Source organism: Apostichopus japonicus, chromosome 23 (genome assembly GCF_037975245.1).
Source record: "Apostichopus japonicus isolate 1M-3 chromosome 23, ASM3797524v1, whole genome shotgun sequence".
Lineage (NCBI taxonomy): Eukaryota > Metazoa > Echinodermata > Holothuroidea > Aspidochirotida > Stichopodidae > Apostichopus > Apostichopus japonicus.
Window position 1 is genome coordinate 2,279,380 of NC_092583.1, and position 13,191 is coordinate 2,292,570.

The 13,191-nt window shown below is 36.8% G+C and overlaps 1 protein-coding gene across 1 annotated transcript; it reads right to left on the reverse strand.

Annotated features, from left to right (window-relative positions):
• Positions 1–922: 922 nt before the first annotated feature.
• Positions 923–12,951, reverse strand: LOC139964507 (prohibitin 1-like). The gene is made up of 7 exons (XM_071966113.1): positions 12,793–12,951; positions 11,826–11,959; positions 11,262–11,423; positions 9,350–9,492; positions 9,026–9,142; positions 7,419–7,514; positions 923–3,810 (listed from the first exon to the last, which is right to left on the reverse strand). The coding sequence occupies exons 2-7, from the start codon at positions 11,920–11,922 to the stop codon at positions 3,595–3,597; spliced, it is 831 nt and encodes a 276-aa protein (XP_071822214.1). The 5' UTR covers positions 11,923–11,959; positions 12,793–12,951; the 3' UTR covers positions 923–3,594.
• Positions 12,952–13,191: the final 240 nt, after the last annotated feature.

Genomic DNA, 13,191 nt, shown 5'->3' on the forward strand with positions numbered 1-13,191 from the left:
ACTTGTCTGCCATGTAGTCTTTGCAAGCCAGTCGTTTTTATGACAGGTGGTAATCGGAAGGTTACAAAAGTAAAGGCGGCGGTGTTTTAGTATATTCTACCTAAGTTGTCATTCTACGAAAGCCCTATTAGGGCTATAGAATTCACATTAGTTGTTTATAAAAATGATTTATTTGTTATAACAAAAAACAAAACAAAAATTTGTGTGAAAGTAAGTTGGCCTGACGTTTCGATCCTAGCAGGATCTTCTCCAAAGGCTAAATGACAAGTGCCTTTTGAAGTGCTAAATGACAAGTGTCTTCAAAGACTGAATGACAAGTGCACAAATTATAAATTTATGATAACAAATTATAAATTTGTTATTACAAATTTATGATTGTAATATTTCACTTTGACATTTTATCATCACATACATGTTCATCTTGTCCCGAAATTCAAATAATTTATAGCAAACCTTTGACATTTCAATCTTGAAAATGATTTATCTTGGGAGTATTGACAATCTATTTCAACATTTGTATCTTATTTCGTGATCAAAATTTGACTTAATTGTTCAATTAGAACATAACTTAAAGTTCACAATATTAATGGACGTTCTACCATCCTACAGGTGTGGTCCTTGGCAAGGAGTTCATTGTAGGTTGATATAGCTTTTGGTTTTGAAGGCGTAGAGAAAAGTTGGAGATGGAGGCAGGGGCGGCAAAGTAGAGGGCGTACTAACAGCTTCAGTTTGGATTTATATTCAAGCCACGAAAAACCATTGTTAAGCATAAAAATTTAAATTTCTGTATAGACTTATAAAATAATTAGAAAAACTACATCATCATAAATAATTTTACACATTTTCTTGCAATATAAGATTCCAAAGAATCTGCTTATAGGAAAGACAACAGGGATAAATCATCAAAAAACAAAAAGACATATTTCCATTTCATTTCCAGCTTTAATGATCTCACTTTTTCACAATAGATAGTTTTTTCTTGGTTTCTCAAAATGTCACCGATTGAAGGGATGATAGAATGAACTTTGTGAGATATTTCTATGGGAGTTCTATATCAAAAGACTGCGTAAAATTTCTTATCATAAAATGTGTGGAATCATCACTGAATCAAAACTCTACAGGAGATTTTGATTACTGCTTTTTCCAAGTGCGATCTTTGAGGGATATCAAACAATACTGAACGTAAACGAAAAATAAACAGTACAGCATCGAAACAAATTTTTAGCACCTAACTTAACATTTCTGAGAAATAAAAAAGTATAACAAAGAGGGGGATTGTCATGATTAAAGACTGATTTCATGCATTTCCCTGCAGAAGTTGGTTCTGTACATGACATATTTTGGTATCACTATACCCCTGTAAGTTTGAATATTCTTCTTACAAGAAGAACAAGAGGTTAACCGGGGTATTTGAAACTCTGCGATTGTCATCTTGCTATAAAACAATTTTGTATCCATTATACTGTGCGAACTACAAATTGTTTCCCTAAGCCCCATATATTGAAAAAACACAAAATTTGCCAAAATTTGCGACCAGGGATGCTTTTTCTACCTTGTATGAAATGATTAGGCCCTAAAAATCTTACCACAAATGTGGAAATGTCAAGTTTTTTAAACAGCAAACAGGTTTTTTTGCTTCAGTTGGCTGGAATGGTATTTGGATACAAGATACACAAATGTACACAGACAGATCTTTTTTTGGTGTTCCGAGTTTAAAACCTTGTGAAAGGTCGGTCTGCTTCAATTTGAGTCAGAAAATCATTCAATAAATGGTATCGAAAACTCCAAATATTGTTACTTTATACCCAACATGCCCGTACTAAAAAAAAACATGCAGTTTGACAGAAATGGTCAGAATTACTCATCACTTAGACCAAATGTATATATATATGTCACAAATAAAATATAGACACCAATATGGTGTTCCAATATGATGGTGTATACCACACCAGTACACCTATCATAACTATGAAATTGAAATCCCCCTGAAATGGAAATATCGGCATTTTACTGGAGAACGTAACCACTCTTTAAAATTTAACATTACTGTACTGGGTATTTTACACCATTTTGAACACCATTCTTGTTCTGTGTTTATTTTCTAGAACTACGGCACCAATGCAAAGTAGAAAGCTGAGGGGGTATGCAGCATACCTGCAGCCAGGCTGCATAGGAGTAGGACACAAACTTTTGTGCTCAAGAGTTACACACAATATGCACGTTTGGTCGGCTGAGATAATCTCTATTTAAAATTGAATCAACTTTACTCTTGCAGTGGTGGTGGTGGTGGTGGGGGGGGGAGGGGTAGATTTTGCATTTCTCAGCAAGTGCAAATTGTTGGAGGGTGGCAGTATAACATGTCAGACATCCAAAATTTTCGCACATATTTTTCTGTGTAAAAGTAAGTTGGCCTGATGTTTCGATCCTAGCAGGATCTTCTTCAGAGGCTAATTGACAAGTAACAGAAGGGAAAAAAACATGCACAGAATACAGACAGGTTAATGAGCATGGTGAACACAAAGAGATAGATGTAAGGGGATTAGTAGACAAGGATTGGGGAGAAGAAAGCAACAGGGGAAGATATTTTTTGCTATCAAACTTGATAACCTACAACATTGTGTAACTTACTTTCTCACATTTTTTATTTGCCTTTTCTTGTCATACCTAGTTCTCTTCGCTGTCTCGATAGAAGACACTAACCCCAAATCATCTTTCTTTGTCTATGTGATAGAGATACAACTGTGATCAACAAATGTCCCCAAAAAACAGCCAAGGAAAACCCTATTCAATTTATTCAAGCTTTTATAGGTTTGATGGTCCTTTATACACCAGGCTGAAAGACTTGAACAAGTTTTAAATATCATATCATCTTGTGGGCTTAACGTCTGTCCTTAATTTCTTTTTTATTCAATTTATTTAATTTCCTGTTTGATTTGATTTTTATTTCCTGTAATGAAGATGGGTTTTCTTAATGCTAGATCTAAAAAAATATCAAAGCCCTTAACATGACCCAATGATTGGTATTGGTTTTCAGTATCAACACTGTTAACATTCTACCTTGAAAATATGACGTCACAGATTTACACACACAATGACATAACCCAGACCGAAATGACATCTTAAATAGGATATCTCGCAAATTGGGCCCGATTTTGTATTGTCTTAGCTGCTGGAGAAGTCTGTCAATCACAGACTTCTCTATTCAATTGGGTTTTGTTTTCCCTTTAACATGATGTATGTCATAGCTACACACTGGTAAGAACCGCTGACTTAAACAATCTAAATCCCTTCTTCTGATGAAAAAAAGTCAACGTGATCATGAATTTTAATACAGGATGGATTTGATATAACGATTATGATTCTGGTTTTAGAAACATTATACAAAACAAGAGTGTGTACAAATAGGGAAAGTAAAACAGATGAGAACTCCTTTCAAAGCCAAGACTTAACCGAAAAACCCTTCACATTCGATACATTTTTTATTCCCTCCTGAGTCCTGGTACGACTGAATTACCCGCTGGAAACTTTCTGCGGCTTTCCGTGCGCGACGACGCACGCCGCATAAACGTTCTGCATCTCCTCCTCCTGTGCCTTTTAGTTCATTGGTAAGCTGAGCAGCGTTTGCTGGCCGGGAGGTAGATACGACACGTTTCGGGAGCGAGACATCTGGAAGGCGATGTCTTCCGCGGCTTCCAGCTTTCGTAATTCGATCAGACCGTCTCCCGCTTTCTGGAAGGCCGAGGCTAGAAGCTTCGCCGCTTGAGCGTCGCCCTCGGCTGTCGTCACGGCAGCGGTTTTGTGATATTCTGCCTGTGTATCGACAAAACACAGAGAGAGAAAGCAAAGAGAGAGAATAAAAACTCAGCCTGCCAGCACCCGTTTGATTGCAAACACACAAATCTTACATATAGTACCTCCCAATTATTACAACGATAAATTTGGATAAACGGATTGACTTCACTGAGACATTCTGTAGAGTAGTAAAAAAGGTATGTCAAATGTTTTGGAGTGATAAATGCCCTCAAAGTGCTTTTGAGGTACTTAACAAACTCAGATGCAATCAATGGATTACATTCAATCACAGTATATATTCTCAAAAACAACAGATTTTTTTTTTTTTTAAATCAAAAGTGCTGGTGGCATTATACCAATGGATGTGGTAAAGATGTTAAATCTCCTTGAGTTGAGAGGTTTTCCCAAGTTATTGCAATTTATTTTCTTTTTTTATTTTGAGTTATCAAACTTAAAGCCAAACTGAAAGTCCTTCAAGCAACTGTTGAGGCATTAACACAAACAAACCACTTCATATTTTCCATTTGACCCTACTGAACTTACAGCATTTGTGCTGTCGCAATATGTTTCTTAACGTAGAATGATTTAAGCAAAATATAGGTCAATGTGCTCCCACAAGGAATCAAAAATAGCTCTGGGCATATTTTCTAAGTTATAACTTGGTAACATTTTGGGTAGAATTTTAGTCTTGATAATTTTAATGGTCCAAAGAAATAAGGCAATTTTTTTTTTAATATTAGTAATATTTGTACAGCTGTTCTGGTTTTCAAGATATTCAAATTTTAAGAATGTATAAATCTCTAGGAATGCTCCTTTTAAGGCTAAATTGATGTTCTGTACAGACCTCAAAGATAAGGTTTATCCATTTATTTAATGTTAATTAATTAATTAATGTTTATTAAGTCTAATAACTAAACCAAAACAGATTATTTTAACTTCATACAGTAAAACCAACAGAGAACCTTGTGTAATGGGGTGGGCCTAAGCTGTATATAATTAACACTAGACTCTGGCTAGGTTTACGTTAACTTGTGCGTATTGATTGCTCTCTCGCCCGCAGACAAACGCGCGTTGCTTAATTTTAGAGTTGGACCAATCTGGGCCGGGGGTTATTGGGGGTGGGGGAAAGCCCATAGATTGAGTAGCTTTAGGTAGCTTTCGGGACGGCATGTTCTTTAGCTTTTATTTGAATAGGGAGAATCAGTTAGGACTTGTGCTGGGGAAGATGTGTTCTGGGGCAATTGCATTTAAAAGAATAGTCCAGGTCTAAATATCTCAAAAATGGTACATAGGAATTGAATGCAAAATTTCACCAGAATGCTTAGCTTATGTTACTCTTTTAACATATCAAAACGAAATTTTGACCTGGACTATTCTTTTAAGAATACAAGAAGGTTTACCAGGCTGGTCGATGGTTATATCGAGGTTGTACCATTTTATTGTTTTGTTATTTTTTAGCATTAAATGCAATTATAATTTGATTTATTTACAATATTTTATCGGTTTTTATTTACCCCTTATCCAACGGCATGGCTGGCACGACCCTTGACCCTTGCCCAGCCGCGCTACATTTGCATGACATTCAACTTGAACCTTCTTGTATTATTTCATAAACATGTCATCATTTTGGGCCATGAAAAGCCTTTTATGTTGTCCTATTTAATGTTGTGTTGCATCTGAGGAGCTGCCCTAATGGTCTGTGTGTTAGACTACAGGGGCGTATCCATGATTTTCCAATAGGGGGGGGCGCCAGGCATGAATGATCGCCGTCCTGGGGGATGGGTCTAAGGGGAGGGGTGTACAATTTTTGCTTTCAAAGAAGGGCTGAAATGCAAAATGGTGTCATATGCATGGGTGGCAATCTGTACTTCCGAGTGGGGGGGAGGGAATATGACCTTGTTGACTATCTAAGCGTAGCGCCACCATGAGTTGGCGCGAAGCGTACAAGAAAATTTTGGGATTAACAAACCCTCTAGATGGCCGGAAACGGCACTTCCCGAGGTTTCCAAGCGGCATATACCCAACTTTAAAATAGGGATGTCATGTCCGAAATATCTCATAATCAGGATCCAAAATACTTTTTTTTTTTAATTTCGGGTGTTATTTTGGGAAAATTGCCCCTGTCAATCTTGTTTCAGGCGCAACGTTAGAATGTTCGAGAGCTCTGTTTTATTATTCGATGAAGAAAATGGCCTCATGCAAGCTATTATAGGCCTATACACATGCAATACACAATTACACATAGTTACATTCCTAGGTACCGATTGCTAGGGCATCCAGGTGAAACGTGTATTAAGCATTACCCTGGTTACATGAGATTCTCAGCTGTTCGAGGGAACATGTACGTGTATAGGCCTACTATAGGACCTATATGAATACTATGAGGGTGCATATATGTACTATATCAATACCGTGGGCGCAATAATACATTTTGTTGTTATAGGGCCAATGAAGCCTACAGTCAACTATTTTTGCTTTATAAAGACGCTTTATTTGAAAAGATCGCACTGCGTTTATGGTAGGCGAGAAATGAAGCTAAAAAAGAGCCGTACATTAACGAAGATGCATAAATGTAGGCATGAAAATATTCTTATCCCTGGCATTTGGTGGGGGGGGGAATATGGTGCATTACATCCCCTCCACCCATTTCCATGGGGGGATATATCCCCCCTCCACCCAGGATCGCCGCCCATGGCCATATGTGATCCAATTTTCGACCTTAATAATAAGCAACATTTCCAGTAAATATGGACACAAAATGCACAATTTAGTATGGCTGGCATGTCATTTAGTGTTTATAGTGATAATACACACACAATTACCATCTATGTTTCTAAAACTATTATGCCGCCGAACTTCGCCAGAACCTTTTTTTGGCAAACAAAAAATAAAGCATACGGGAGGGGGGGGGGGTTGAGCGATCACCGACATCTCACATAAAGGTCGTCATCAATTTTTTTTTTTTTTTTGCTAAACTTTTTTTTTTTTGGTGACGGCCAATAGGGGGGGCGCGTGCCTGTTGCACCCCCCCTGGATACGCCCCTGGACTATGTACAGGGATGAGCCTGGGGTAAAAAAAATTACAGAATTTTGCAAAACTTGCGGTATAGGCTCCAATTTGCGTATGCTACAGTGAGTTAGGATAATAGTTTTTGTAAAAAGCTCATGCCTGTATGCAGGTCAGTCACTGTTAGTTGATGAAGCTCAGATGTCAAAAATTGAGACTTTTACATAAGCACAATCTAGACTGATAGCAGTGGCTTATAATGGTCTGCAAAACACATTAAATTTCATCCCGTTTTGTTGCGCTTTGTTATATCAAGACGCAAAGCCAAAATTCGTCCTAAAACTCATCAAAACTAATCATTGCACCACAGGTTTCAAAACTATTTAAATCAGATATTCTTGGCTCATGTGACAATGTTGACACAAAAAGATTTGACCCTTAAAAAATTTCAAAGTAAACTTTGGTTCCCAACAAGGGCCCGATTGAACCCAAACAGGCCTTAAATATTTCTTTGGCATGGTAACCAAAAAAGGAGACATGTAATAACACTTTAAGCAAACCGATTTAAAATTTCAAAGATTGTTTAATAACAGTCAAAAGCACCTCTCAATTTTCTTACCTTTTCTACCAAATATCTGGCTCTTTCTGCATCTTGCTGGGCGACCTGTTTGGCCTCAACTGCTTCTGTGAATTCTTTTCCAAATGTTAAATGAGTCTGAAACATGGACAAGAAGTGAGATGAGTGTTCAACCCTGAAGCTCTCAAAACCAGTTATTTACATGAAAGCAAAGGGGGAAAAAAGGAAAAGGTACATCAACTGCATACATGTTAAAAGCCATATCGATAATATGGTACCACCAATGTGTTCTTTCAGAGTACATGAAATACTGTACTAAAATAATTATAATACCAATAAGAAAAAAATAATTATAATAATAATACCAATCATAACAATACCAATAATAACAATACCAATAATAATCATACCTATAATACTAATACAAATAATAACAATATCAATAATAACCATACCAATAATAATAATAATACCAATAATAATAATAACAATACCAATTGATCATAACAACACCAATTATAACAAAACCATAATAATAATAATTATACCAATCATAATTATAATACCAATAACACCAATAATAATACCAATAATGATACCAATAATAACAATACCAATAATAATAATAATAATACCAAAAATAACAATACCAATTATAATAAAACCAAATTTATATAGCACTCTAATCAGTCCAGACGTGCTCCAAAGCGCTTCACAACGAGAACAAATCACCAAACGAAACAAGACTTGATAGGCTATCTGAAATAAATACGATTTAACTCTACCACGAAAATTAGCTAAACAGTTCGGGTTTCTAATGTTTCGTGGATACAGAGTTCCACAGTTTGGCAGCTGCCTCACTGAAACCCTGGTCGCCGTGATACATTGTCCGACTTACAGACCTGTACATCATCAATCAGCCATTAGCTGGAGGATCTAAGATTGAGTTTAGGACATTGCTTCTTTAATAATCATATCAATTATGTACTTCGGAGTCATATAATGAAATGTCATGTATGTTAAGGACCATAATTTTGAATTGGATACTTAACAGGAAGCCAATGAAGATGCTTAAGAATCCATACATTCATACATTTGTAATTTGTAATATGGAAAACCACTTCTTACAGGTTCATGTAATTCTGATGAAATTATGGCATTTTAACCATATAGGTTCATGTACAGTAATTCTGATGAAATAATGGCATTTTAAGGCATTTGTTGATGTCTTTCATTTAGGAGGGTGAGAGGGCTCTATGTGAGAGTAGAAATTCCTGCTTGGGTAGAAAATTCACCGGACCCCCCCACCCATTCCCCACCCTCCTTTAACCTCACACGGACATTCAACAGTAGTAATTATAGTTATTACCTTCCTTTACACCAAGACCTAACTATGGATCTAATTAACAATCCAAATAAGCCTCAGACAAACACCATCTTGAGGGAGTACCCCCTTACCTGCACCCCCCCCCGGCATGGCAGTCACCTGCAAAGACCTCATGGCCACACCCCCTCATTCATAGAATCCTGGATCAGCCCCCCCTCCCCCCGATATCGTTGCTATGGTAATATTGCAACGTAAACAAGTTGATATATTCAATAAACGGTTTGTTTTAAGATTCTGCTTCAACAGAAATGTTAACACATACCAGAGAGATATCATCCAGTATAAGTCCAAACTGACCAGCTCTTTCGGTCAGTTCCTCGTTGACCCGCTGCGAAACGATCTCTCTCTGGGTGATGAGTTCCCCGGCATCAAACTGGGCCTGTGCCAAGAAAGAAAGATGATAGTTAAATATCTTTAAAAAAATTCAAATACAATTCTGAGTGACTTCGATTTTATCTCTGCACAAAGGAGTATCGATGCTGATTTCTTTGAGATTCCGCCGAGGGGGCTGCACGAGAAACTCGGTTGGAATTTGGAATGCGGTTGAATGGAACCCAAAGAAAAACCCTTTAAATTTTATGCTTACCACCACAGCCTTAAGGACTTCGTTAGTGATGGATGGAAGAACCCTTTCGTCATAATCTTCTCCTAAGTTGACATAGATTTTTGGAAGTTCTTTCGGGACTGGTCTGAACAGCACTCTGAGAGTGATGCTCACATTCTGTAAATCTATCGACAGGAAGAGAGAGAGAAAAAATGTTAGTGAGGAACAAATGTTGTTGAAATGATACCCTTTCTTAACGACAGCTTAAAGGTTGTGAAGACTCGTGCAAAGAGAAACGTCAAATGCCGGTAATCTGACCTAGTTTTGAATGAGGTGTAACAGAAGTGTTAGACACCACCATCGATCCCAGAAAATACACACACAACTTGCTACCGTCGGTAATTAGACACTAGTGTACAGTCAGTACATACAGCTGCGGTCAATACCCACAGCACAGTGAACAAACGATAGACATCTCAGGTCCAGCTAAAGATAACAAGGTATCACCTTTCATTACTGTTTGCATTTTGTAGCGACACAACTAAAATGTCACTTGCAAGCAACGAAAAGTTAACTTTTTCAGATGGTCTCACATGGTTTGGGGCGAGTCTTCAATGCCTTTAACGAACACACGTTTTATGCATCAGGATAGGTTGAATGGACTAGTCAACAGTGATATTTTGATATTATACTTGTACTTTTGGACAAAATATGAGAACTGAAAATTTTAAGTAGAAACAGTCTGTTCTGTTAAACATGAACATGATTTTTCCCTCGTTTGAGGCAAAGCCTAAACATGTTTCGCATTCGGTTTAGTTTCAACATGTGTTCTAAAGCCATACAATACATCAATTATAATTTTTGTAATGAGTGTCAATTTGAATGTCATTCATCTTAAAACATCAGAAACTGGAAATTTTCATCATTACAAGAGTTCAAAGATTGAAGATAAAATTAAAAAATTCTGAAATATTTTGTGAGTGGTGCAAATTCTTCAAGAAATTTAACACAGTTTATGCTCTCTTGAAAAGCAACTTTCTGAGTTTTGATGTTATTGGATGCTTGAGAGCTCATAACAATGTAGGACATTAGCCCAATGAGGCAAGTTTACTTTAAAACCTGGAACGACTAAAGTTTCAAAATCTTCCAATTTGCGATTTACACATATTACTACTACTTACATTCAAAATAGGGTCTTAGCCACAAACCAATGCAAACAAATTGGAATGGGGATTGAAAGTAGTCAGGCATTCTGGCACTTTTGTCCGCCACACCCCCACACTCCCCCCCCCCCCCACAAATGTTTAACTATGCATGGAAATGTTTAAATCAGGCTGGTGCCAAAACTAGCTATTTCCAGTAACAATGTTTTGATTTTCCCTAATATCAATAAAAATGTAAGATTCAGAAAAACATATGCAAAAAAATTTACAACTGAAGGACAGGAAATGTCTGTCCAAAACTCCTCAAATTGGGCACATTGTGCAGAGTATAGCCAATGCCATGTAGAAAATGCCCCGGAATAATCGTTCACAAAGCTACCTGCTTTAAAATGTTTTAATACAGAACAATAGGGCATTTTATCATTTTGAGCTGTAACAAAAGAGCTTTCTGTATAGGTGATTAATATGATGAAACGTTTGACAGCTTTGCAGTTAGAAATAGCTTGAGGACTAGTTTGAAATAGCTCCAGGGAAAGTCCAATTGTTTAATTTGTTTTAGTTCTTGGAAACAATATTTAGCTCCAGATGTGGAAACTTTATATCTGAGCCTTACTTTGGGATCAATCGTGTAATATCTATCCCATACATGTTTACGTATGCATTTTAAGATAGCGACACCTTTTGTAACCCAAGATGGCTGCCACCAGTATATATCAGCGATGTAATAGCGATTGTAACAAATTGTATCTTATTTTTGCTGTAGTTTTAGCAAGTTAACAGTACTTACTAACCTTTGCTTCCTGTTATGACCGGGACATTGCGTGCCTTCGACCTGCAGTCATAGATAATAGGTCTTTGTATGACTGGGATCATGAAATGTGTTCCCTCGCCCGATACGAACTCCTTAACTCCAGCGAACCTGTCGAAGATCACGGCCCTGTGACCAGGTTCAACTAAAAATTAATAGAAAAAACAATGACTATGCAATCACATTCTGAACTGGATACTTCAGCTATCTCTTTCTTTCTCTGTTTATTACACAAGAAACTGTTTTGGGAAGCAATATAGTTTTCGCTTCCTTTGGTTTGCGACATGAACAATGTGAGCAAAACCAAACAGTTACCAATTGTAAAGCTAAGTTTGATTATTTTCATTAAGGCTTTAAGAAATTGTCAAATCGGTCGCTGTGAAAAAGTGAAATTTACGAGTTCTGCAAAGTAGGAGAAGTGATATAGCATCGCCACGACTTCCAAAATATTTTTTTTCAACACTTCAAATTCCTTGTCCTAAATTAATAATCATAATATAACTAAAACCTACAAACTTATAAAGGGTGACTTTTTTGATTCCCTTACCATTATAGAGGGCTGAATTGGCCACTCCACCAACTACTGCTAAACCAATGCCGAGTTTACCCAATTGACTGAAGAGGTTGCTAAGCCCTGCTGCCATAATGAAAAGAAGATTCTAGGAAGGAAAGAAAGAAGATCTGCAACCAAAAGAAAAATATATGTACAGTTAAAAGTAACAATAGACAAATTTGAGTTGGTTGAAGATAAAAAAGTGTCGAGGTCAATAAAATTGTAATATAAGATACATGTACTAACTACTAGTATTATAAATTCTAGAATGGCATAGGAATAAGAAGCATGGGCCTACCAACTAAGTTACTGACCAGCTGAGGGCACAATGCTAGCAAATAGACACAACACTTAGAAACTTGATGTAGGCCTAGTTGCAACATACAACATGTTCTTCAGATAACCTTGTTAAGTATCAGTTTTTGTTTTCCATGTCCAATACTTATGTGTACAATAGTGGTTTGTTAGGGCAAATTTAGAAATTCACAACGAAGAAACACTAAACTAAATTAGGCCTAGGCCGTTATCTTGATCGATGTCCACATAAATCACATAAAGGGCTGTTGATGTATGATCCTTCTTTGATGCAGTTAATGATAATATAGTAATGTGTTATAAATTCGTTTAGCCTAGTCTTCATCAGTACTAAAATTCAATTTTACTATTTTTCTAATGATATACCAGACATCCAGTATTGCCAATGGTCTTCAAATGTTACATGATAGTAATAGCTTAGGCCTAATTATTTATTTTTTCCTTGCCAAAGAATGCATTGACCTAGGACTAGGAGCCTAGAAGTAGCACTAAAGCTTTATTAAGATAGTGCAATCTAACGTTAGTTTAGGCCAAGGCTAGGCCTGCATTAGCCCAGGCCTGACTTAGTCAGTGTCAATCTTTATTCCCAAATCCAAACTTTACTGAAATGTTGCTCTTCATTAGCTTTGGAAACCAAGCAAAATACCAGAAAGAGATTGTGGATGATTATGGGCTTAGGGAACCAAGACTGCTGCCACCTTGTCGAAGAATTTACTCAGATTCCGAGACAGTCCATCAGTTGTGCAGTTTTGGTAATGTATGATAAAGGACTTGTTACGTTAGGATAGGCTTGTCAAGCATAGAGCCTAGGCCTGCTACTTATGTAATCTTGTACTTTACGTTGTTGTACGAATTGGTCCAGTTTACAATTACAGAGGTACCCACTTTTGTTGGTACATTCAACCTGTTAAAGAGTAATATGCCCCAAAGAAGTAACGATTTCCATTTAAATTTTTTTTGATATGTCAAAAAATATTTGAAAGTCAAATACTTAACTCTTACGAAATAAGGCCAAATTCTTAAGTATTAATAGCAAAAACGGACG

Excerpts from the sequence above, each read along its gene's own strand:
- LOC139964507 (XM_071966113.1), bottom strand. The coding sequence starts at position 11,922 with ATGGCAGCAGGGCTTAGCAACCTCTTCAGTCAATTGGGTAAACTCGGC. Across the intron at positions 9,143-9,349 it reads AAGTCCTTAAGGCTGTGGTG|GCCCAGTTTGATGCCGGGGA; the intron begins GTAAGCATAAAA and ends TTCTTGGCACAG. Across the intron at positions 7,515-9,025 it reads TACTGGATGATATCTCTCTG|ACTCATTTAACATTTGGAAA; the intron begins GTATGTGTTAAC and ends TCCATGTTTCAG.